We start from the raw sequence: 23,325 nt of genomic DNA, 5'->3' as shown, positions 1-23,325 counted from the left end.
TGTAATTATGAACTGATTATATCATTCTTTGCTTTTTGGCTGTTTGTATGGAAAATTCCCATTCCATGAACATGGATAAAGACCATCCATGTCGACCCCATCATTTCTCCTCTCACCTTTCCCTGTGAACTGCAGATCAAGTCACAAAACACAAAAAAACAACTCTTCCACATCTGTTCAAACAAATTCTAAACATTTCCCAGAAAAAAAGGTATGCAATTCCCAGGATGAACTTTCATTATTAGCATGGTTGCATCAATTATACCTAAGTGAACTGATTTTTTATTGAATATTTAAACCAAAGTACTGCACATAAAAACAAGCCCAATCTAAAAGGTAAGATCAAAATATGTTTTGAGCCTTAATTTAATAACTGTAATGATGGGAGCAGATCTAATGTTTGGCAGTAAGCTGTTCCACAGCCTCAGGATAGTGACTGCAAAAAAAGCACAGTCATACTTAAGTTTTAGCTGGGACCATGGCCAGACAAAAACAGCAGACCTGAAGTTCTCCAAGACCTGGAGGCAGAATACAGTCTGAGTACATCAATGATGTAGAGGGGTGCAAGTTCATAAAAGGGTTTAAAACCAAAGACAATAATCTTAAAGTGGATCCTGTAATGGACAATGAAGGGAGGCTGAAAAGGGGGTTATGTGAACCCTTTTCATGGTACCAGTAAGCAGTCTTGCAGGCATAGATTGGCTAGCTGAAGAAGAAGAAGAAACAGGTGTCAGGCATATAAACCCTTTACTGTAAAGAGCTCTGACTGCACCACTAAACTTGAAAGCAAGGGGCAGCGAGGGAAGAGAAATCAATTTACCAACACATTCAATTGTCCAAAAAGCTATGTTAAAAATAGTCAAGGCAATTTAAGGGTAAATTGTTCTCTTTGAAAGAATGCTGTTTAGAAGAAGAGCTCAACTAATGCCCAGTAGATCTATCTTCCGTATCATTGAACAAGCTTTCAGTGAGCTTCAGGCAGGAAGAAGGAGGGGATCTCACAGGCTTCATTATGGAAGACTATGTGAGAAACTTGGCTTCCTGATGTAGCTGAAATCGGATCCATTTCTCTTTAGAGACAGCCACTTATTTATTGTGGCCTTATCCTGCTGCAGTCAAGTATGGCCTCCATGGGGACTGACAGGAAGATGGAGTTCTCTCACACACAGCTGTGCCGCTTCCCTATCTCTTTCTTCCCTAATACCAGACACACACGCGCGCGCACACACACACACTCACACCCACCCACCCCTACAGGTTACATTGATGGTGTCTCTACCCCCCAGTCACTTTATTTATTTATTAACCAAAGAAATACACAAATATTCTTCAAGTGTCTTCTAACACACACACACACACACACACACACACCCTGTTTTTCTCTTTCCCTCACCAACATACACAAGGTTGACTCTTGTGGACACATGACTTCATATAATTTTCTTCAGGAAATGATTAGAGCCCACTGACACTGAGTGGTGAAGTGCAGGTTTTGAATAATATCTATGATTATCAGGAGCCTGCATGGTTAACAATGAGCAAAACCACTCATTCCCAATTATGTCTGGTAAGTCACACTTGACTATAAGACATAGCTCTTAAATTCTGTTACTATATTTCGTTCTGTAGCCATAATCTCTCAGGCTTTTTAATTTGTATTTATTTATTTATTTATTTACAGTGGTGCTTGAAAGTTTGTGAACCCTTTAGAATTTTCTATATTTCTGCATAAATATGACCGAAAACATGATCAGATTTTCACACAAGTCCACCGTGGGCGACACGGTGGTATAAGTGGTTAGCACGGTTGCCTCACAACAAGAAAGTTCTGGGTTCGTGGCTGGCGTGGCCTTTCTGTGTGGAGTTTGCATGGTTCTCTCCGTGTCTGCGTGGGTTTCCGCCGGGTGCTCCGGTTTCCCCCACAGTCCAAAAACATGCGGTTAGGTTAATATGGGACGACCCTGGGCTGAGGTGCACTTGAGCGAGGCACCTAACTCCCAACTGCTCCCCGGGCGCTGTTAGCATGGCTGCCAACTGCTCTGGGTATGTGTGTATGCTCATTGCTCACATGTGTGTGTTCACTGCTTCAGAGGGGTTAAATGCAGAGAGGAATTTCACAAGTGTGTGATGAATAAAGTTGAGCTTTCTTTCTTTCTTTCTTTCTTTCTTTCTTTCTTTCTTTCTTTCTTTCTTACTTTAAAAGTAGATAAAGAGAACCCAGTTAAACAAATGAGACAAAAATATTATACTTGGTCGTTTATTTATTGAGGAAAGTGATCCAATATTACATACCTGAGAGTGGCAAAAGTATGTGAACCTCTAGGATTAGCAGTTAATTTGAAGGAGAAATTAGAGTCAGGTGTTTTCAATCAGTGGGATGACAATCAGGTGTGAGCGGGCACCCTGTTTTATTTAATGAACAGGGATCTATCAAAGTCTGATCTTCACAACACATGTTTGTGGAAGTGTATCATAGCATGAACAAAGGAGATTTCTGAGGACCCCAGGGTAACTTCTAAGCAACTGAAGGCCTCTCTCACATTGGCTAATGTTAATGTTCATGAGCCCACCATCAGGAGAACACTGAACAACCATGGTGTGCATGGCAGGGTTGCAAGGAGAAACCCACTGCTCTCCAAAAAGAATGTTGCTGCTCGTCTGCAGTTTGCTAAAGATCACATGGACAAGCCAGAAGGCTATTGGAAAAATGCTTTGTGGATGGATGAGACCAAAACAGAACATTTTGGTTGAAATGAGAAGCCTCATGTTTGGAGAAAGGAAAACACTGTATTCCAGCATAAGAACCTTATCCCATATGTGAAACATGGTGGTGGTAGTATCATGGTTTGGGTCTGTTTTGCTGCATCTGGGCCAGGACGGCTTGCCATCATTGATGGAACAATGAATTCTGAATTATACCAGTGAATTCTAAAGGAAAATGTCAGTACATCTGTCCATGAACTGAATCTCAAGAGAAGGTGGGTCATGCAGCAAGACAACGACCCTAAGCACACAAGTCGTTCTACCAAAGAATGGTTAATGAAGGATAAAGTTCATGTTTTGGAATGGCCAAGTAAAAGTCCTGACGTTAATCCAATCAAAATGTTGTGGAGGGACCTGAAGCGAGCAGTTCATGTGAAGAAACCCACCGACATCCCAGAGTTGAAGCTGTTCTGTACGGAGGAATGGGCTAAAATTCCTCCAAGCCGGTGTTCAGGACTGATCAACAGTTACCGGAAACGTTTGGTTGCAGTTATTGCTGTACAAGGGGGTCACACCAGATACTGAAAGCAAAGGTTCACATACTTTTGCCACTAACAGATATGTAATATTGGATCATTTTCTAATATTGGATCATTTTCCTCAATAAATAAATGAGCAAGTACAATATTTTTGTCTCATTTGTTTAACTGGGTTCTCTTTATCTACTTTTAGGACTTGTGTGAAAATCTGATGTTTTAGGTCATATTTATGCAGAAATATAGAAAATTCTAAAGGGTTCACAAACTTTCAAGCACTACTGTATTTTTTTTTTCAACATATTGGTGGATTAATAGGATAGCTATGGCATCGCCTAGTTCTAGCTGGCATATAAAACAAAGTTCCACCTAAGTAGCTGCAAGTATCTCAACCATGCCCAGAAAGTAGGTTTCATTTATCAACAAATTAGTGATTTAATGTGCTAAAATGCCAACTGTTCAGACTTCTTGTGGGAAATAATTCATAACAAGTCGCTACCAGTTTGCATTCACAAAGCACTTGTTTCTCATTATTTTATCATTTCAAAATTGTCCATCCATCATCCATAACTGCCTATCCCACCTGACTATGGGTGAGAGGTGGGGTACACCCTGGACAAGTCGCCAGATCGTCGCAGGGCTGACACGTAGAGACAAACAACCATTCACATTCACACCTACAGTCAATTTAGAGCTACCAATTAGATTAACCTGAATATCTTTGGACTGTGGGGGAAACCGGAGCACCCAGAGGAAACCCACACAGACACGGGGAGAACATGCAAACTCCACAAAGAAAGGCCTCTGTTGGCCACTGGGCTCAAACCCAGAACTATTTTGCTGTGAGGTGCCAGTGCTAACCACTACACCACCCCATGCAATTTCACATCATACTATATACACACTATACTATACAGTATACCATATGGACACCTGACCAATCACACCTATATGTGCTTGTTGAACATGCCATTCTAAATTTAGTCCTCCTTTGCTGTCATAATAACCTTCACTTTTCTGGGAAGATTTTGGAATATGCCTGGGGGGATGTGCTCATTCAACCACAGAAACATTAAAGAGGTCAGGGACTGATATCAAGTGAGAAGGCCTAGGCTGCATTGTTCCAGTTCATCCCAAAGGTATTTTGTGGGATTGAGGTCAGGGTTGAAGACTCCCTCGAGTTCTTCCATACCAACCTTGGCAAACCGTGTCCTCATGGAGCTCGTTTTGTGCACAGGGGCATTTTCATGTTGGAACAGGTTTGGGTTCCTTAGTTCCATTCATTATCTGTAGCCGCTTATCCTGCTCTACAGGGTCACAGGCAAGCTGGAGCCTATCCCAACTGACTATGGGCGAGAGGTGGGGTACACCAGGTCATTGCAGGGTTGACACAGAGATCGGGGTACACCAAGTCATCGCAGGGTTGACACAGATACAAACAACCATTCACACTCACATTCACACCTACAGTCAATTTAGAGCCACCAATTAACCTAACCTGCATGTCTTTGGACTGTGGGGGAAACTGGAGCACACAGAGGAAACCCATGCAGACATGGGGAGAACATGCAAACTCCACACAGAAAGGCCCTCGCCGGCCACTGGGCTCAAACCCAGGACCTTCTTGCTGTGAGGCAACAGTGCTAACCACTACACCACCGTGCCGCCACTCCTTAATTCCATTGAAGGCAAATTGTAACGCAACAGCATTCAGTGCCTGTGACAGCAGAAGTGTGGTCAAGCTTCAGCTGTGAGTGGAGAGGAGTTAGGCAGAATCAGCAGGTAAAACGCAATGATGAGTCTTACCTGTGTCAGATTACCGACAATTTACTTACAGTACCAGTTAAAAGTCTGTCCACCCTTACTCATTCGTAGGTTTTATATATATATATATATATATATATATATATATATATATATATATATATATATATATATACTATTTTCTACATTGTAGAACAATACTGAAGACATGAAAACTATGAAATAACCGATGGAATATATATATAGAAGGATGTGGTAAACAATAAAGTGTTAAACAAAATATGTTTCATATTTTAGATTGTAGCCCTGTGATGACCTGGCGACTTGTCCAGGGTGTACCCCGCCTTTTGCCCGTAGTCAGCTGGGATAGGCTCCAGCTTGCCTGCGACCCTGTAGAACAGGATAAAGCGGCTAGAGATAATGAGATGAGATGAGATTTTAGATTCTTCAAAGTAGCCACTATTTATCTTGATGACGCTTTGTACACTACTGGCATTCTCTTAACCAGCTTCATGAGATAGTCACCTGGAATGCTTTTCAGTTAACAGGTATGCCTCATCAAAAGCTAATTAGATGCAATTTCTTGACTTCGTAATGTGTTTGAGATCAAACAGTCAAAATAAATAATAAAAATTCAGTAAATAACCCTATTCCACAACTGTAGTAATCCATATTGTGTCAAGAACCGCTCAACTAAGTAAAGAAAACGACATCAATCATTACTTTGATATGAAGTGTCTTTTAATAAATAAAAATAAAGAAAAACCATTGATTTACAAGGTTTGTCCAAACTTTTGATAGGTACTGTATGCCATGTGTCTTTTGTGTTCTTTCAGAGAGAAGCCAGTAATCCGAGAGAGAGAGAGAGAGAGAGAGAGAGTTGAACAGCCCAGTGCCTTTTTTTTTTTTTTGTGTGTGTGTGTGTGTGGGTGTGTGTGCACGTAGAGTGTATTGAGTGAAATAAAGTCACTGAAAAGTGAAAGTAAGAGAAAATAAAATGCACCTTGAGCTTTCATGAAGCTGTCTCCCATTTCCTCATTTTCCCTAAACTGTGAGTTTTATAATGCCACTCTAGACAATTGTGTGCTTCACATGGGTCTGATGGTCAGGCATACACACATCTGTGGCCATATCCTTGGCTTGCGAGTGACGTCAAAGCAAAATAGAAACCCAGATGTCGGCCATGTTGGTGGATATACAGTACAAATGCGGGGTCAAGCGACATTCTATACAAAACATAGCCACACGTGCACAACTCTCTTTGTTTTTCCACTGCTTTAAGCGTTTGTTTAGCGATGCCATATCTTTGTGCTGTATATGGTTGTGGTCACGAGTACTTGTGACCGTGGCACGTTCTGATTTTTTAGAATTCCGTCCATGATTCGGAAAGAGGGCGAGGAAACTCTGAGGCTTAGTATGGACAGGAGACGAGCACGGCTGAACAACATCGGCAGGGCTGATCTAACAGAGGCTAAAACCAAAACAGCTCGTGTTTGCAGTCATCATTTTATCTCAGGTGAGATGCCAAAGCTTTCTAAATCATATCATGGAAGAATATTATTTCGTGTTGCTAGAATTTTACTATAAAATAAGCGTTCTCTTGTCATGGTTCATTCAGCTATTGTTATAATTTTAACACGTGTATTACCATTTCACTTCTAGGAGTGCCAGCAAAATTATATGATAGAAACAATCCAAACTGGGCACCCACTCAGAAAATGGGCTATGTTTCATCCAAGGTCGAACTTGATTCTTCGGCAGCCAAACCAGATAGAATGCGATATCTGGGTACTCGATGGTCGGTAGAAGCATCTTATCTTCAGAAAAGTCTGACTTTTTTAAATAATATGGGTCAAAACCAGACATATCTATCTTCTCTTTGTATTGAATCTTCGCTCGACCATTCAAATCATGATAATACTGAGAAAATTCAGCATAGTTTAGACACGCTTTCAGCAGCTGCCATCCCAGTTGCTTGTATATCCACCATCATGGCAGACGCTCATGACGTAGCACATTTTGATCACATGGTTGAAAGTCATCTATAGTGTATATTGATTGGTTCTAATGATTGCATTAGTACTTTACAAAACAAGCATCAGACACCATTAGGTTAATGCCAAGCAAAGTGGTTGCTTTGCTGAAGAAACAAACATCTGGTTAAAGTGAGGAAAATATACCTTGTAGTAAAGACAATATGAATGTTTACATCCAAGTAAATTACCTTTTCTAGTAATTACAATTTTAAGGTTTCCACGTAGATCTATACAGTCAGTGCAAAACATTAACAAACCAGAGATGCAACAGCAAAACCAAAAAACAACAGGTACAGTAAACTTGGAAACACAAGTTTCCAACTTGTGTTGGAAGTTGTTGTTGGAAGAAACACAACAACATTAACTCAAAAGGGAAAGGGTAGGTCCTTATTGATCATCACATCTCGGTGTTGATTGGCTATACCACTTATTATTCTGAGAGAATGTGGAAAATGGAGAGCTGGAGAATGTTTACAATCGGAGGGAAAATGAGCCAAATTGAATTTACTGAAACCTTTTATTTGTGCTTATGAAGAGCATTCATAATGGCATTCTTTTAGATATGCTGTCAACTTTGTACAGCATTAATAGTATGCCAACTCTGAAAACCAGACTAAATAAAGCAGGGCCATACAGGAGAAATAATTACTAATCACTTTAATAGCATAAGTAACTTCACATTAAATCATTTTAACTTGGCTAACAGACTGAAAATGTGCAAAGCTTTTTTTTTTCTTGTGATATACCGTTGCTCTGTTCAGTCAACAATGTGCATGTAATGTTCAGTAAGGATCTGCCTCTTCTGTTTTCAGTTAATATGCTTATGAATTTGCTCTTGGCTGTTTGGTTTTGCTGTTGCAACTTCAGATTTCCTGTTGTGTTTATTAATGTTTTTTACTCTTGCCCTACATTCACACCAAACACAGCAAGAGCATCAAAATGACCAGAAGTCCTTCATTTTCTGTGTGAGTCAGCGTCTCTTGGTGGTAAGATCGTTGACGGTATGTCTTAGGCATTGGTAGCATTAGAATAAAGTTGAATTCCAGGCAACTTGATGGTAATGAGCTATGACATGGTTCAACCACGTGGCAACCAGTCAGAATTTGGAAGTGTTCTGCTCCAAAGAATCCTAGAGAACACAGTTGTGTAAATTTTGGTTCCATTCGAACTGTTCCCAAGTAGCTTACCATGGAGGAGAAATTGCTAACAGCGGTGGTGGATTTCCCACATTATTTATGATGTGTCCCTGTTTGCATACAGGGACATAAATAAAAAAAGAAGCATGGACCAAGGTGCCGGAAACTGTAGGTGCTTCAGGAAAGTTGGTGAAGTGCAGAGTATATTTTGTGAAAAATAGGAGGGAATTGCACGCTAACTAGCGCCATAGGATGCAACAGAGTACTGGCTATTTTGTTTGCACGTGACTTGAATGAAGTTGTCGAATGTGAGGTATAACAAGAAGAAAGTTTATATTATATATGTTAAAATGAAAGCAACCACTTTTGCAGATTTTGCAGATTTTTTTGCAACAAGGCAAGTAAAAATGAAAAGTCTACCTGGTCTCCTTAATGGTATTGTTAACCAATTTTTAAAAAATAATTTAATTATTTTAATTATGTAAATTATTGCATTTTGATTATGATATACCGGTTGGCACGCGTGTTTGCTTTGTGGCCCTTTTAAATAAAGTTTGTAAGACGAAGCATTCTGAACAACGTTGTAGCCACATATTTCATCTACACAACAGAGCGTCTCTGAACCTACCAGCATCATTGGCAGGGCAGCCAGAGCAAATTTTGATGCTCTCGCTGCATTTGGTGTGAACGTAGGGCCATCATACATGTGTATTCTTTAACAATACTGCTAATGGATTAACCAAGCCTCTTGGGTGAGTGTCAAAATGTCTTCAGCATTAATTCACATGCCCACTCTTGGACTTATGTCTACTGGACAGTTGTTGCAATGCAGCATTTTGCTCTTACCATAATCTGTGTCATAAAAGATGATAAACTTCTGCCAGGAATACTCCATCACCACATGGAAGATGACATCATTCAGGTACACAGGGGGCCGGACAAAGAGTGTGTAGTCATCAGGTTGCCCATGGCTGGTTGGAGGGCAGCTGGAGCGAGGGGTTCCTGCTGGTGCCTGCTGGATAAACAGATGAGGGATGTGCATGGCATCAGCCAGAGTTTGGAGTGAGCCTGCAGACATGCATCCGATTGAGCTCACCAGAGCAAGGATGCCCCTGTTCATCAGTTCACAGGCTGCAGAGAGGGAGAAACAGAGAGTCATGGTTATTTCATATTATATGGCTTCTCTACTGTTTAAGGCTAGGGAGCACTTTTAGATATATATGCTGGCAATAGAAATAAAATAAAGACAGAGAGTGGATGAACAAAGTTATACAAAATTTCAAAAGCAGGAAATAACTAAGGAACACTGAAAGCAAACAGAGTTCCCTTTACTGAAGTTAGTTTAGTGTTCGCTTTAGGACATGGTGATTATGTGACTCAACCTCAAATATAATTTCAAACTGGAAATCAAGGACTAAGTAATCAATGTGCCTTTTCAGTGCACTTAATTGCTCATTAAATATAGTTCAACTCGATTCAGCATTGCTGCCACTGACACCATGGCATTAAAGCGATATCCAAGGCCACTATTAGATTGCAGTAGGAAAAAGCATAAACCTGCTAGTATCAGCTTCTATTACATACTGCATGGTACAAAGCACTTTACATGAACCAATTAATTGCTCATGTGCATAGCTTGAAAAAGAAAAAAAAAAGCCTAGTGAGCCATCATTAAAAGGCACTGGTGCAGCTCCTGAGCTCTTGATATGCTCTCTTCACCTCTTGCTACTATTCCAATCCACAGCAATGACTTTGATAGATGTGTGTGCAGCCACGTAACCTGTCCCAACCTTGTGTATCGCTGCCCTTAAATAGTGTGTTATTAATGCTCATGACAGTTCAATGTAGAATCAAATTTTGTTATCCAACTCCACTTCAAAAAAGCATTCGCCCCTTAAGTTCCTCAACACCTTCTTGCTCCTGGACACACAGCAACATCGATAGCAGACACATACATTCATCTCACTTGGCTTGTTTCATTGCTTGTCACCAGATTCGCAGAAGGTGAAACATGGAACATGTCACCTGGGCTGAGCTGCGATGTAATTTGCCAGTTGGCAGAAAAGTCCTGTGCCCAGGGCAAAGCATGACAGTGGCTGTTGAGCATATTGTATATTAGAAAAATGTGGACATCCAGTTGTCAGTTGAAAACATTGGAAAAAAAATTTAAATGCAATGAAAAGTGGGTTTGTCATATTTGGATTTTCCTAAACACAAATTCCTGTCTTTAATACAAATGTTGCCAGGCAAAACAAACCTTGCCCGGCAGCATTTATTTTATACCTATATGTTGATAATGGTAATATTCCTCAATCATCAGCTGTCAGGTTATAGTCCTATGAAAATCCATGACCTTGAGTTTGACATTTTGGAGTGATTCAAGATCAAAGCCCATGTGGCACTTCCTATAAGTTGATAATGGTAAACATCTGTCTATCATCAACCATTTTCAAATTACAGCCCTCGGAAAATCCGTGACCTTGAGTTTGACCTTTCAAGGTCTCTCAAGGTCAAAGATCATGGTGCCAAATGAAAGGCCAAATGGGAGTTCCTATATGCTCATAATAGTAAATATTTGTCTATCAGCAACCGTTTTTGAGTTACAATGGAAAATATGTTATTTTGACCGAAAGATTGACCTTTCTGGTGACCTTGACCTTCACCTTGACCCGATTACCCCCAAAATTTAATCAGGTAATCTATGGCCCATTGCCCACCTACCCTGAAAATTTGAAGTCAATCGGTGCAACCGTCTAAACGTTAGATTGTTAACAGACAGACACACAAACAAAACAAACAAACAAACAAACCGCACTGATTACAATTAATACCTCGCCCTGCTTACTCCATCGCAGGCAAGGTAATAGCCAAAACACAACTGTCACCTTTCAATTTAATTGCAAGCGCATATTATTTAGAGCATTTGAAGGTTTCTCCATAAAAATGCACTACTACAAAGCATAATATCATCATGAGTCACAAAACATTTGCTTCTTTTGTCAATTATAAGGAATTTTTTTGACGTGACCCTACAGGAAAGAGTACAATTGCTATGACAGTTTTAAAGCATGTGTTTTAATTGGTTGGCCTAAAGGTCACCATTCCTTATTTCCTTATATAAACTGAATGTCCACTTGCGAGAATGTCTCTCCACACAGTGGCAAGTTTAGTGAAGCTCAACTTTCTGTAAATGAGTGCAGCCACCATTCTGTATTTAGCCTTTATCAAGCTGTTGCTTCACAAAGGGGAAGAATTTGAGTTGCCTGTAACCAAATCAATAGAAATGTCATCAACGTACCCACCAGCAACCCACAGAGCAAGGTCAATGTGTGTTTGGTGACAAAGCATCATTAGTTCTTAGGAAAATAGAGCTTCCTTCAAGCATATTAATAAAAATGCACATTTTTAGCAGAATAAGCACACTTATACTTAACCAGATTTGCTTAAAAAACACATTTGCAGTTTGCAAAACTGCATTACCACAATTTAACCACTGATTTCACATGCCTAGCTAATGTGTTCGGTTTTTAATGTGATCTCACATCTGACATTAGAATATAGCAATATGGGGTGAAGCAAAAAAAAAAAAAAAAAACCATTTTAAATCCTGTGTTCAAAAGAAACCACTGGAAATGTCTTTGTGGGTTCAGCTCATGGTCAGCCTGTTAAGCAATAAAACTTGAAAATATACGTAATAGCAGAAAAATGTTTTCATATAAAGCTGGTGCACAGACTTACCTTAATGGATAGATATTTTCACTGCCATGCCATTGCAAAGGAAGTACTGGACTTATTTCACATATCATCAATGTGATGTTGCTAAAATAAGAATATAAGTATTATTTTACAGTGTCTCAGTGAGAGGTTCAATCTCAGAGATGCCATAGCCATCAGTGACAGCAAAACTGCCACTGTTCTCTCTCTGAGTGAGAGGGGCGACATAACCCTGTCAATCACAGTGACATTAACCAGTCGTGGGCATCTGTGAGCTTATGTTTGCAGAAGAGAGGCTAGCAGTTTCCTCTAAGTGTGTTCAACTGACCTACATGAGTACCAATATGAAACATGTGGTTGTTTCACATGTTTTGAAGGAACCACATTTCAGACTGTAATATGATAGGGGAGCATTAGCTGGTAAGTAAGAACTGGCCAACAATCTGATTGGGAGAAAATGGGGTTTAAAAAAACTACTCTTAGTGTTGTTGTAGTCAGCAGCAACAAGTTTTTTGGCGTGAAAACAACATAACTGAGTGCATAATTAGGCAAATATACATTCAAAATATACAACAACAAATTATTTCCACTGGGCCAAAATGACTGTAGCCTGTATATGGAGGATGATGGGAAAATGCAATTAATATCAATCTCTTCAGAAGTAAGTACAAACAGTGGTGCTTGAAACTTTGTGAACCCTTTAGAATTTTCTTCTGCATATGACAAAACACATCATCAGATTTTCACAAAAGTCCTAAAAGTAGATAAAGAAAACCCAGTTAAACAAATGAGACAAAAATATTATACTTGCTCATTTATTTATTGAGGAAAATGATCCAATATTACATATCTGTGAGTGGCAAAAGTATGTGAACCTTTGCTTTCGGTATCTGGTATGACCCCCTTGTGCAGCAATAACTGCAACTAAACATTTCCGGTAACTGTTGATCAGTCCTGTACACTGGCTGGAAGGAATTTTAGCCCATTCCTCCGTACAGAACAGCTTTAACTCTGGGATGTTGGCGGGTTTCCTCACATGAACTGCTCGCTTCAGGTCCTTCCACAACATTTCGATTGGATTAAGGTCAGGACTTTGACTTGGCCATTCCAAAACATTAACTTTATTCTTCTTTAACCATTCTTTGGTAGAACAACTTGTGTGCTTAGGGTCGTTGTCTTGCTGCATGACCCACCTTCTCTTGAGATTCAGTTCATGGACAGATGTACTGACATTTTCCTTTAGAATTCACTGGTATAATTCAGAATTCATTGCTCCATCAATGATGGCAAGCCGTCCTGGCCCAGATGCAGCAAAACAGGCCCAAACCATGATACTGCCACCACCATGTTTCACAGATGGGATAAGGTTCTTATGCTGGAATGCAGTGTTTTCCTTTCTCCAAACATAACGCTTCTTATTTAAACCAAAAAGTTCTATTTTGGTCTCATCCGTCCACAAAACATTTTTCCAATAGCCTTCTGGCTTGTCCATGTGATCTTTAGCAAACTGCAGACAAGCAGCAACATTCTTTTTGGAGAGCAGTGGGTTTCTCCTTGCAACCCTGCCATGCACACCATTGTTGTTCAGTGTTCTCCTGATGGTGGACTCATGAACATTAAAGGTCCCATGGCATGAAATTTTCACTTTCTGAGGTTTTTTAACGTTAAAATGAGTTCCTCTGACCTTCTTAAGCCACCCCAGTGGCTAGAAATTTCATAATGTGTAAACCAAACTATGCCCAACATTTGAGAATGGCGCGTCAAAACGGCGCGTTGATAAGCTCTTCCCTTTACTACGTCAGCAAGGGAGATGATCCCCACGCCCCCCCTCTGGATTCCCACCCACTGTATGGATTGCCCCGCCCAGTTGTAGTGAGGAGACCATAGAGGACACAACAACATGGCATCACCTAAGCGAGTGAAACATGGAAATTGCGCTGTACATGGATGTGACAACACAGAAAGGAGTCTGTTTTTACTGCTGACGGGAGAGCCCCTGAAGACGCAGTGGCTTAATTTTATTTACTTCAATAATACGCCGTCGAGTCTACCTAAGACGGTGTATGTTTGTCGGAAGCATTTTCCTGAGGAATGTTTCCACAACTTGGGACAGTACAGGGCAGGTTTTGCACATCAACTGTCACTGAAGCCTGGGTCCGTACCAAGCATCCCTGCCGCATCAGCAACAAACACCGAACAAGTAAGTGTATAACTGGTCATTTTGCCGTGTTTTAAAATCGGTGCGTTAGCCTAGCAATGGCTACATTAGCTGTGCAGCTAACCGCTTCCTGCAGTTAGTCAGGTAATCTGTGCTACAAAACTAAAGAGCAGCATACTCTGTTAAACTGAGTTTAGTCTGGAAATTGACTGTAACTTATGAGCTTATGTTTGACTATTGCTCCGCAATGCATGTCTTCTGTTGGATAAGCGATATGTTGCTGTAGTTGCTGCTTCTATCCTCTTTGGTTATGGAGTGCGTGTTCAAGCCTAGGGTATTATACGTTCGTAAACTACCACTCCGAACACTCTCACTCTCTGTTCTCTGTGTCACGTTGAGTTTACGAAAGGAGTCCGAGGGAGAACGGGGTTTTGTCTTAGCAGCATGGCTACAGGTGCTGATAGCAGCGAGTATGTGTGTGCGCAGCTTGGTCAAGCCCCTCCCCCTCCCCCCATGGCCCGCCCCCATGGCCCGCCCCCACCCTCTACCCTTCCCTGCCTCCTGCTTCTCATTAGCAAAACGACGCACTGGGAAAAGCGCTGAAATAGGGCTTTCTCCCAGGAGGCTATATTTACATGCCGAGGGTTAATTTCGAGAAAGGCTGCGGATATAACATCCGGAAGCCTCCACGAGCCCGTTTAAAGCATCAACAAACCACCATGCCATGGGACCTTTAACATTAGCCAATGTGAGAGAGGGCTTCAGTTGCTTAGAAGTTACCCTGGGGTCCTTTGTGACCTCGCCGACTATTACACGCCTTGCTCTTGGAGTGATCTTTGTTGGTCGACCACTCCTGGGGAGGGTAACAATGGTCTTGAATTTCCTGCATTTGTACACAATCTGTCTGACTGTGGATTGATGGAGTCCAAACTCTTTAGAGATGGTTTTGTAACCTTTTCCAGCCTGATGAGCATCAACAACGCTTTTTCTGAGGTCCTCAGAAATCTCCTTTGTTCGTGCCATGATACACTTCCACAAACGTGTTGTGAAGATCAGACTTTGATAGATCCCTGTTCTTTAAATAAAACAGGGTGCTCACTCACACCTGATTTCATCCCATTGACTGAAAACACCTGACTCTAATTTCACCTTCAAATTAGCTGCTAATCCTCGAGGTTCACATACTTTTGCCACTCACAGATATGTAATATTAGATCATTTTCCTCACCAAATAAATGACCAAGTATAATATTTTTGTCACCTGACGACTTGTCCAGGGTGTACCCCGCCTTTCGCCTGTAGTCAGCTGGGATAGGCTCCAGGTTGCTTGCGACCCTGTAGAACAGGATAAAGCGGCTACAGATAATGAGATGAGATGAGATAATGAGATGAAATGAATATTTTTGTCTCATTTGTTGAACTGGGTTCTCTTTATCTACTTTTAGGACTTGTGTGAAAATCTGATGATGTTTTAGGTCATATTTATGCAGAAATATAGAAAATTCTAAAGGGTTCACAAACTTTCAAGCACCACTGTAAGGAAGGAAGGAAGGAGGGTTTTCATTCAGGAAATCCAAGAGTTCCTAGGAGAAAACCTTGCGGTACACAGCAAGCCTATACAGGTTTGAAGTATTAAGTGTTGTCCCATGCCTTGGCAGCCCCACCTGATATAGCGGCAGCAGCAGTCATAGCTGAGCGCCTTTGTAGTGACTGTGGAGTGTTTCGGCAGAAAGGCCCCATTTACTCCTGACAGGTGAACACGACAGAAAGCTCAATATCATGCTCTACTGCCTCCACAGTGCTTGAACATTCTGTCTAGGCATTACTGCCCTCCCTCACACACCTGCACAATCCGTGTTTCCTAATGAAAACTTGCTACTGTTTATTCACAAAAAGTGGGACAGCTTTCTAAGTCCTTAAGCTCAGGTAAGGGATGCTAATCATGCATGCGCCCTTATTACAGACCTTAGCTGAGTGTCGAGTGTGACCATCATAATGTTCTGATATAATTAGTGTCAATTAGTCTTTGGTCAGTGTCAGGAATAACAGATGAAGCATTTTTTATGGTTGTTTATTTTGCTGTCACTATTCTGGGAAACATTAGCTCATTCACTCACACATTCATCCATCTTCAATTCACCGATCCATCCTCATTCTATTAACAGGTTACTGTTATTGTGCATGAAATTGCACAAGGAATTTCATGGATTTTTATTTTATTTTAATTGTGTGACTGTTATACACTCACCGGCCACTTTATTAGGCACACTCATACACTGTGGGACTGTAGCATCGTTGTAAGAGCTAAACGGGTTGGTTTGAGGTTTTCAGAAACTGTAAAATATCTGTTTATATATATATATATATTATATATACAGTTGAAACCGTATATTTACATACACTTTAGGAAAAGACACAATCTTTTTTTTTCTCATAGTCAGACATGAAATCAGACATTCACTTTAACTTTTTCATGTCTGTCTGAATATTTAAAATTATTTCAATGTACTTAATGCCAAATTAATCAGAGAAGGAGTTTTTTATTCAATATTTTAATTGCTTTTATCAAATCAGAAGTTTACATACACTTCATCAGTACTTGGTACAATTGCCCTTAAACTGTCTGTCTTGGGTCAAACGTTTTGGATAACCTTCAACAAGCTTTGCACAATACTTGACAGGAATTTTGGCCCATTCCTCTTGACAGAACTGGTATAACTGGGCCATATTTTTTGGCTGCTTTGCATGCACATGTCATTTCAGCTCTGCCCACAAATGCTCAATAGGGTTGAGGTCGGGGCTTTGTGATGGCCACTCCAAAACATTGGCTTTGTTGTCATCAAGCCATTTTTTGACCAGTTTGGCGGTGTGCTTCGGGTCATTGTCCATTTGGAAGACCCATTTGCGGCCAAGCTTTAACTTCCTGGCAGATGCTTTCAGGTGTTGGTTCAGTATCTCCACGTACTGTTCCTTCTTCATTACTCCATTGATTTTGTGAAGTGCACCAGTACCTCCTGCAGCAAAACAACCCCACAACATGATGCTGCCTCCGCCATGTTTCACTGTTGGTATGGTGTTGTTAGGATTGTAAACGTCTCCTTTTTTTCTCCAAACATATCGTTGTTGATTATGGCCAAACAGCTCAATTTTAGTTTCATCCGACCACAAGACATGTCTCCAAAAATTGAGATCCTTTCCCCTGTGTTCATTTGCAAACTGTAATCTGGCCTGTTTATGTTTGTGTTGGAGTAATGGCTTTCTCCTGGCAGAGTGGCCTTTCAGCCCATGTTGGTGCAGAACTCGTTTCACCATGGACAGTGACACACTCTTACCAGCTTCAGCCATCATCTTCACAAGGTCCTTTGCATTCATTCTTGGGTTCTTACGCACAGCACTGACCAGAACCCGCTCATCTCTGGGACTCAGAATCCGTCTCCTTCCTGTGCGGTATGATGGCTCGACATTCCCACATTGTTTATACTTTCGTATAATGGTTTGAACTGAAGACCGTGGCACCTTCAGGCTTCTTGAAATTTCCCCCAAAGATGAGCCAGACTTGTGCAAGTTAACCATTCTTAGTCTGAGATCTTGATCAATTTCTTTAGATTTACCCATGTTGTGTACAAGGAAGCACTGTGTTTGACGTGTTCCTTAAAATACAATCACAGGTGTGTGTCTCAGGTGTGTCTCCAATTAATTCAAATGTTGCCAATTAACCTATCAGAAGCTTCCAAAGACATGACATCATCATCTGGGCATTCCTACATTGTTTAAAGGCACACAAACTGCAGTGTATGTAAACTTCTGATTTGATAAAAGCAATTAAAATATTGAATAAAAAACTCCTTCTCTGATTAATTTGGCATTAAGTACATTGAAATAATTTTAAATATTCAGACAGACATGAAAAAGTTAAAGTGAATGTCTGATTTCATGTCTGACTATGAGAAAAAAAAAAGATTGTGTCTTTTCCTAAAGTGTATGTAAATATACGGTTTCAACTGTATATACACAACCCCGATTCCAAAAAAGTTGGGACAAAGTACAAATTGTAAATAAAAACGGAATGCAATGATGTGGAAGTTTCAAAATTCCATATTTTATTCAGAATAGAACATAGATGACATATCAAATGTTTAAACTGAGAAAATGTATCATTTAAAGAGAAAAATTAGGTGATTTTAAATTTCATGACAACAACACATCTCAAAAAAGTTGGGATAAGGCCATGTTTACCACTGTGAGACATCCCCTTTTCTCTTTACAACAGTCTGTAAACGTCTGGGGACTGAGGAGACAAGTTGCTCAAGTTTAGGGATAGGAATGTTAACCCATTCTTGTCTAATGTAGGATTCTAGTTGCTCAACTGTCTTAGGTCTTTTTTGTCATATCTTCCATTTTATGATGCGCCAAATGTTTTCTATGGGTGAAAGATCTGGACTGCAGGCTGGCCAGTTCAGTACCCGGACCCTTCTTCTACGCAGCCATGATGCTGTAATTGATGCAGTATGTGGTTTGGCATTGTCATGCTGGAAAATGCAAGGTCTTCCCTGAAAGAGATGTCGTCTGGATGGGAGCATATGTTGCTCTAGAACCTGGATATACCTTTCAGCATTGATGGTGTCTTTCCAGATGTGTAAGCTGCCCATGCCACATGCACTAATGCAACCCCATACCATCAGAGATGCAGGCTTCTGAACTGAGCGCTGATAACAACTTGGGTCGTCCTTCTCCTCTTTAGTCCGAATGACACGGCGTCCCTGATTTCCATAAAGAATTTCAAATTTTGATTCGTCTGACCACAGAACAGTTTTCCACTTTGCCACAGTCCATTTTAAATGAGCCTTGGCCCAGAGAAAACGTCTGCGCTTCTGGATCATGTTTAGATACGGCTTCTTCTTTGAACTATAGAGTATTAGCTGGCAACGGCCGATGGCACGGTGAATTGTGTTCACAGATTATGTTCTCTGGAAATATTCCTGAGCCCATTTTGTGATTTCCAATACAGAAGCATGCCTGTATGTGATGCAGTGGCGTCTAAGGCCCCGAAGATCACAGGCACCCAGTATGGTTTTCCGGCCTTGACCCTTACGCACAGAGATTCTTCCAGATTCTCTGAATCTTTTGATGATATTATGCACTGTAGATGATGATATGTTCAAACTCTTTGCAATTTTACACTGTCGAACTCCTTTCTGATATTGCTCCACTATTTGTCGGCGCAGAATTAGGGGGATTGGTGATCCTCTTCCCATCTTTACTTCTGAGAGCCGCTGCCACTCCAAGATGCTCTTTTTATACCCAATCATGTTAATGACCTATTGCCAATTGACCTAATGAGTTGCAATTTGGTCCTCCAGCTGTTCCTTTTTTGTACCTTTAACTTTTCCAGCCTCTTATTGCCCCTGTCCCAACTTTTTTGAGATCTGTTACTGTCATGAAATTTCAAATGAGCCAATATTTGGCATGAAATTTCAAAATGTCTCACTTTCGACATTTGACATGTTGTCTATGTTCTACTGTGAATACAATATCAGTTTTTGAGATTTGTAAATTATTGCATTCCATTTTTATTTACAATTTGTACTTTGTCCCAACTTTTTTGGAATCGGGGTTGAGTGTATATATATACACACACACACACACATATATACATACATACATTATATATATATATATATATATATATATATATATATATATATATATATATAAACACGCACGCACACACACACACACAGCCCTGCGATTTTCCAGGACAAGCGGCTACAGATAATGGTTGGATGGATATATATATATATATATATATATATATATATATACACTGGCCACACTGTTTGAGGAGAAAATTACTTAATAGTAGTGAAATTATCTTACTGCATGGACAGATATTTTCACTTGCTAAGATTGTTAGGACTGGGACTGTTTTGGCCTTTAGAGGCCGCTGTTATTTCCTTTTCTGGTCATGTGTTTGTTTTGGCCTCTAGAGGTCACCACTGTGTTCTGTGTTTTGTTTTTGTCTTATTGCCTGTTTCCTGCCCCGCCCTGTCCTTAATTAGTTTGTGTATAAATACCCCTCTGTTTGTTCCCTTGTCATGGAGTCTCTATGCTATGCTGTTAGTGCTAGTTCCCTCTCTCCCATGTACCTTGCCTGTGTCTTTGTATTCTTGGTTTTTGCTTCTTTCTTTTGGACTTTGTGGATTCTGTTTTGACCTTTTTGATCTTCTGAGCGTTTGAGTTTGTAAGATTGTATGTGTGTTCTCGTGCATAGCTGTACTGAACTTATGACCTGTTCACATCCTGGTAAACGTGCATAGCCGCGAGAACATACTCTTCTGCTCTTCTCTGTACCTTCTAGTTTCGCTGAAACCACATTCCTGGACCCTCCTGTTCTAGGGGGTGTACATTCTGCTCTTTCATGTATAATAAAAACGACTCCTTATCTGGCGAGTTCACCTTGTGCCCCCGGGCCCCTTACCTATCTTGTCACGAAAGCTTCTGATGTATATAAACCCTGCTCTTTTTGTGTATCACTGAGCAGTGCCTGAATAAACCAGATTGATTTCATTCGTGTGGTTTGTTTTCTCCCTGCTCCAGAGCGCTCTTACGTCAACGCATCTGAACTGAGACAGACACAGGTTCTAACAATTTGGTGACCCCGACGTGATACTCTCAATCAGGTAAGACATGTTTGATTGACTACCTGGTTGGCAGTAGTTTCGTAGTGTCCTACGGAGGACAGTTTTCCCTGGTTCGAGTCCAGGAAGAGCGCGCTATACAAATTTGTACTATATTTGTTGTCTGTTCCTCTTCAGATCCGTTTGTTGTCATTGTACGATGGGAAGCTCGTTCCCTAAGCCTGCGCCAGGGGAAACCCCGGCCGAATGGATGAATAAGTGTGGTTTAGGCTATTACGTTACGCCGTGGCTGGACAATTTGGCTGGGTGGACGGAGGCAAATCCTCAGATTCCATCGTATCCCCGTGATGGGACGTTTAATCCAGGCTTTCTTGCTTCAGCGCACCGTATGATTTATGAAAGCTTAGGCGATCCGGATTGGGACCGCCCTTATATGCGCGCAGGGTATGATTTACGAAGAAATGGTTTGACATGAAGAAGGTATGGGATAAATCAAAGGGTGTTTACACCCCGAGACCTGTTTTAAAGGCTATTCTAAAACTAAAACTTTCTCAGTTAACCTCCCATGTAAAGCGAGGGAGGAATAGTTACGTCCCACTCATTCCTCATCTCATATACATGTCCAGTAAATTTGTTAGCACATGATTTAATGTGCAAATTAGAAGTAAATCTCACATCCACTCCAGATGGACTAACTATTGAAGTAAGTGAAATGTGCGGTGTGCAGTATGGGTTTGGAAGCCCTCTGTATGTGTATGTCTGGCAGCTCTGTTCAGATCAGCTCGCACATTTGAACACCTCATCAGTTGACACAGATTATATGATGAGGAGCGTTTGCTCGAAATAGTCGATGTGTTGCAACCTAGAAATGACGTCGCTATGAATATAAAGGAAGAAATAGCTCCGGCTCAGGAAGGTGGCCGTCCGCGTCAGCGCACCGTGTCGACATTTTTTTGGAGGGACACACCGAATGCTTTGCAGCTCCTGCGTGAGCAGTTAACTAGGTATTTACTGGCTATGAAACAAGCGAACCGTGATCTGTCGCAGGTTACTAACTGTAAACAGGAAAAGTCAGAAGTGACGTCGGCCTTTTGGAAACGTTTTGGTGAAGTTTGGCAGCACCTGGGTGGGTTAGAATTGGACATGACTCAACCCAATCCAATGTTCCTGTCCACCTTTTTATCTAACTGCCGCCCTGAGGTTCAGAACGTTTTGAAACATCACTTGAGCGATAGGACTCATTTGGTCCTTCGCCAAGCGGGTGAACGGTTGAGGACAATGGAAAGTGATGGGTTGTTAGATTGTAAGACTAATAAAGCATGTTTATCTGTGGCCCCACAGGGCCCCGGGTCGTATCGTCATAATAATGACAAAACACGCACCGGGCCTCGCACATGGTCGGGTGGGAACCGGAAGAAAACAGGCAGGTGCCACTATTGTGGAAAGGAGGGCCACTGGATGAGGGAATGCTATGCGCGGCGGAGGGATGAGCAGAGTAGGACGGGAGAATTAGGGGATGTGTTGCAAGGCCAGAATCCCGGACCTAAGGGCTATCGGCAGAATAACGGACAGGACCAGCGCTATCACGCCCCGCTATAGGGCTGCCCCCAGGGTACGGAATCCACAGCCGTTGCCATGTTAAATCTCTCTTTTAGCTCTCCTCGTAATGCGGAGCTCCCTCTTGTGCCTCTGTGTTTGGCAGGAAGGGAGTATCCGTTTATACTTGATACTGGGGCCACTATGTCCTCAGTAGGGAGGGAATATGCGGGTCCTTTATCTACACGGTCTGTAAGCTCTGTGGGAATAGAAGGGGTTCCTTTCCATTCCAGTTGCACGCCCCCCCTTTCTGTTACTTGTGCCCTTGATCCTTTACTGAAGTTTTCTCACTCCTTTGTTTGCATGCCTGATTGCCCTTTTAACCTGCTTGGACGGGACCTCATGAGCCTCCTAGGGCTCTCTATTTCTTTTAGTGGCTCACACATGGTTGTTGACATACCAGACGACACTTCGTCGGCTGCTCTTGCCCTCACCTCCCTTTCTCTTCCCCATAACCTTCTCAATGCTGCTTGTGCCGTTACCCACCTCACACCCTCTCTTTCTGACCTTCCAGCTTCTCTTTGGGCGGAACATAAGGACGAGGTGGGCTTTGTTAACTGTACCCCTTACGAGGCGGTCATTAAACACTCTTCGCCAGTATATGTAAAACAGTACCCCCTTTCCCCAGCTAAACTGTCTGGCATTGATGATGTTCTGTGTTCTCTCCTAGAGCAAGGTGTGGTTGTTCCCTGTGTCAGCCCTTATAACACCCCAGTGAACCCGGTGCAGAAGCCCAACGGCACGTGGCGTTTCACCCAGGACTTGCGTAAGATTAATGAGTTAATTATCCCAGTCGCCCCATTAGTTCCAGACGTTCCCTCTCTTATGGCCTCGATTCCGTGTGAACATGCGTTTTTCTCTGTGATTGACCTCTGTTCTGCCTTTTTCAGCGTCCCTGTGGGCTGTGAGACACAGCCCCTGTTTGCTTTTACGCATAGGGGTAAGCAGTACACCTGGACCAGGTTACCTCAAGGGTATGTTGATTCTCCTGCGGTCTTCACAGCCGTGGTTAGGGACGCCTTGGCCGATTTGTGCCTCCCCTCG

The 23,325-nt window shown here is 41.5% G+C and overlaps 1 protein-coding gene across 1 annotated transcript in view; it reads right to left on the bottom strand.

The window, feature by feature from the left end:
* Positions 1–23,325, bottom strand: part of grid2 (glutamate receptor, ionotropic, delta 2) — a 1,182,816-nt gene that overhangs the window by 496,959 nt on the left and 662,532 nt on the right. Inside the window, exon 3 of the mRNA XM_060930811.1 lies at positions 9,022–9,306. Coding sequence (XP_060786794.1) covers positions 9,022–9,306 — 285 coding nt within the window. The remainder of the gene's footprint in view (positions 1–9,021; positions 9,307–23,325) is intronic.

Source organism: Neoarius graeffei, chromosome 10 (assembly GCF_027579695.1).
Source record: "Neoarius graeffei isolate fNeoGra1 chromosome 10, fNeoGra1.pri, whole genome shotgun sequence".
NCBI classification, from domain to species: domain Eukaryota; kingdom Metazoa; phylum Chordata; class Actinopteri; order Siluriformes; family Ariidae; genus Neoarius; species Neoarius graeffei.
This window is presented reverse-complemented; position numbering and strand designations above follow the sequence as displayed.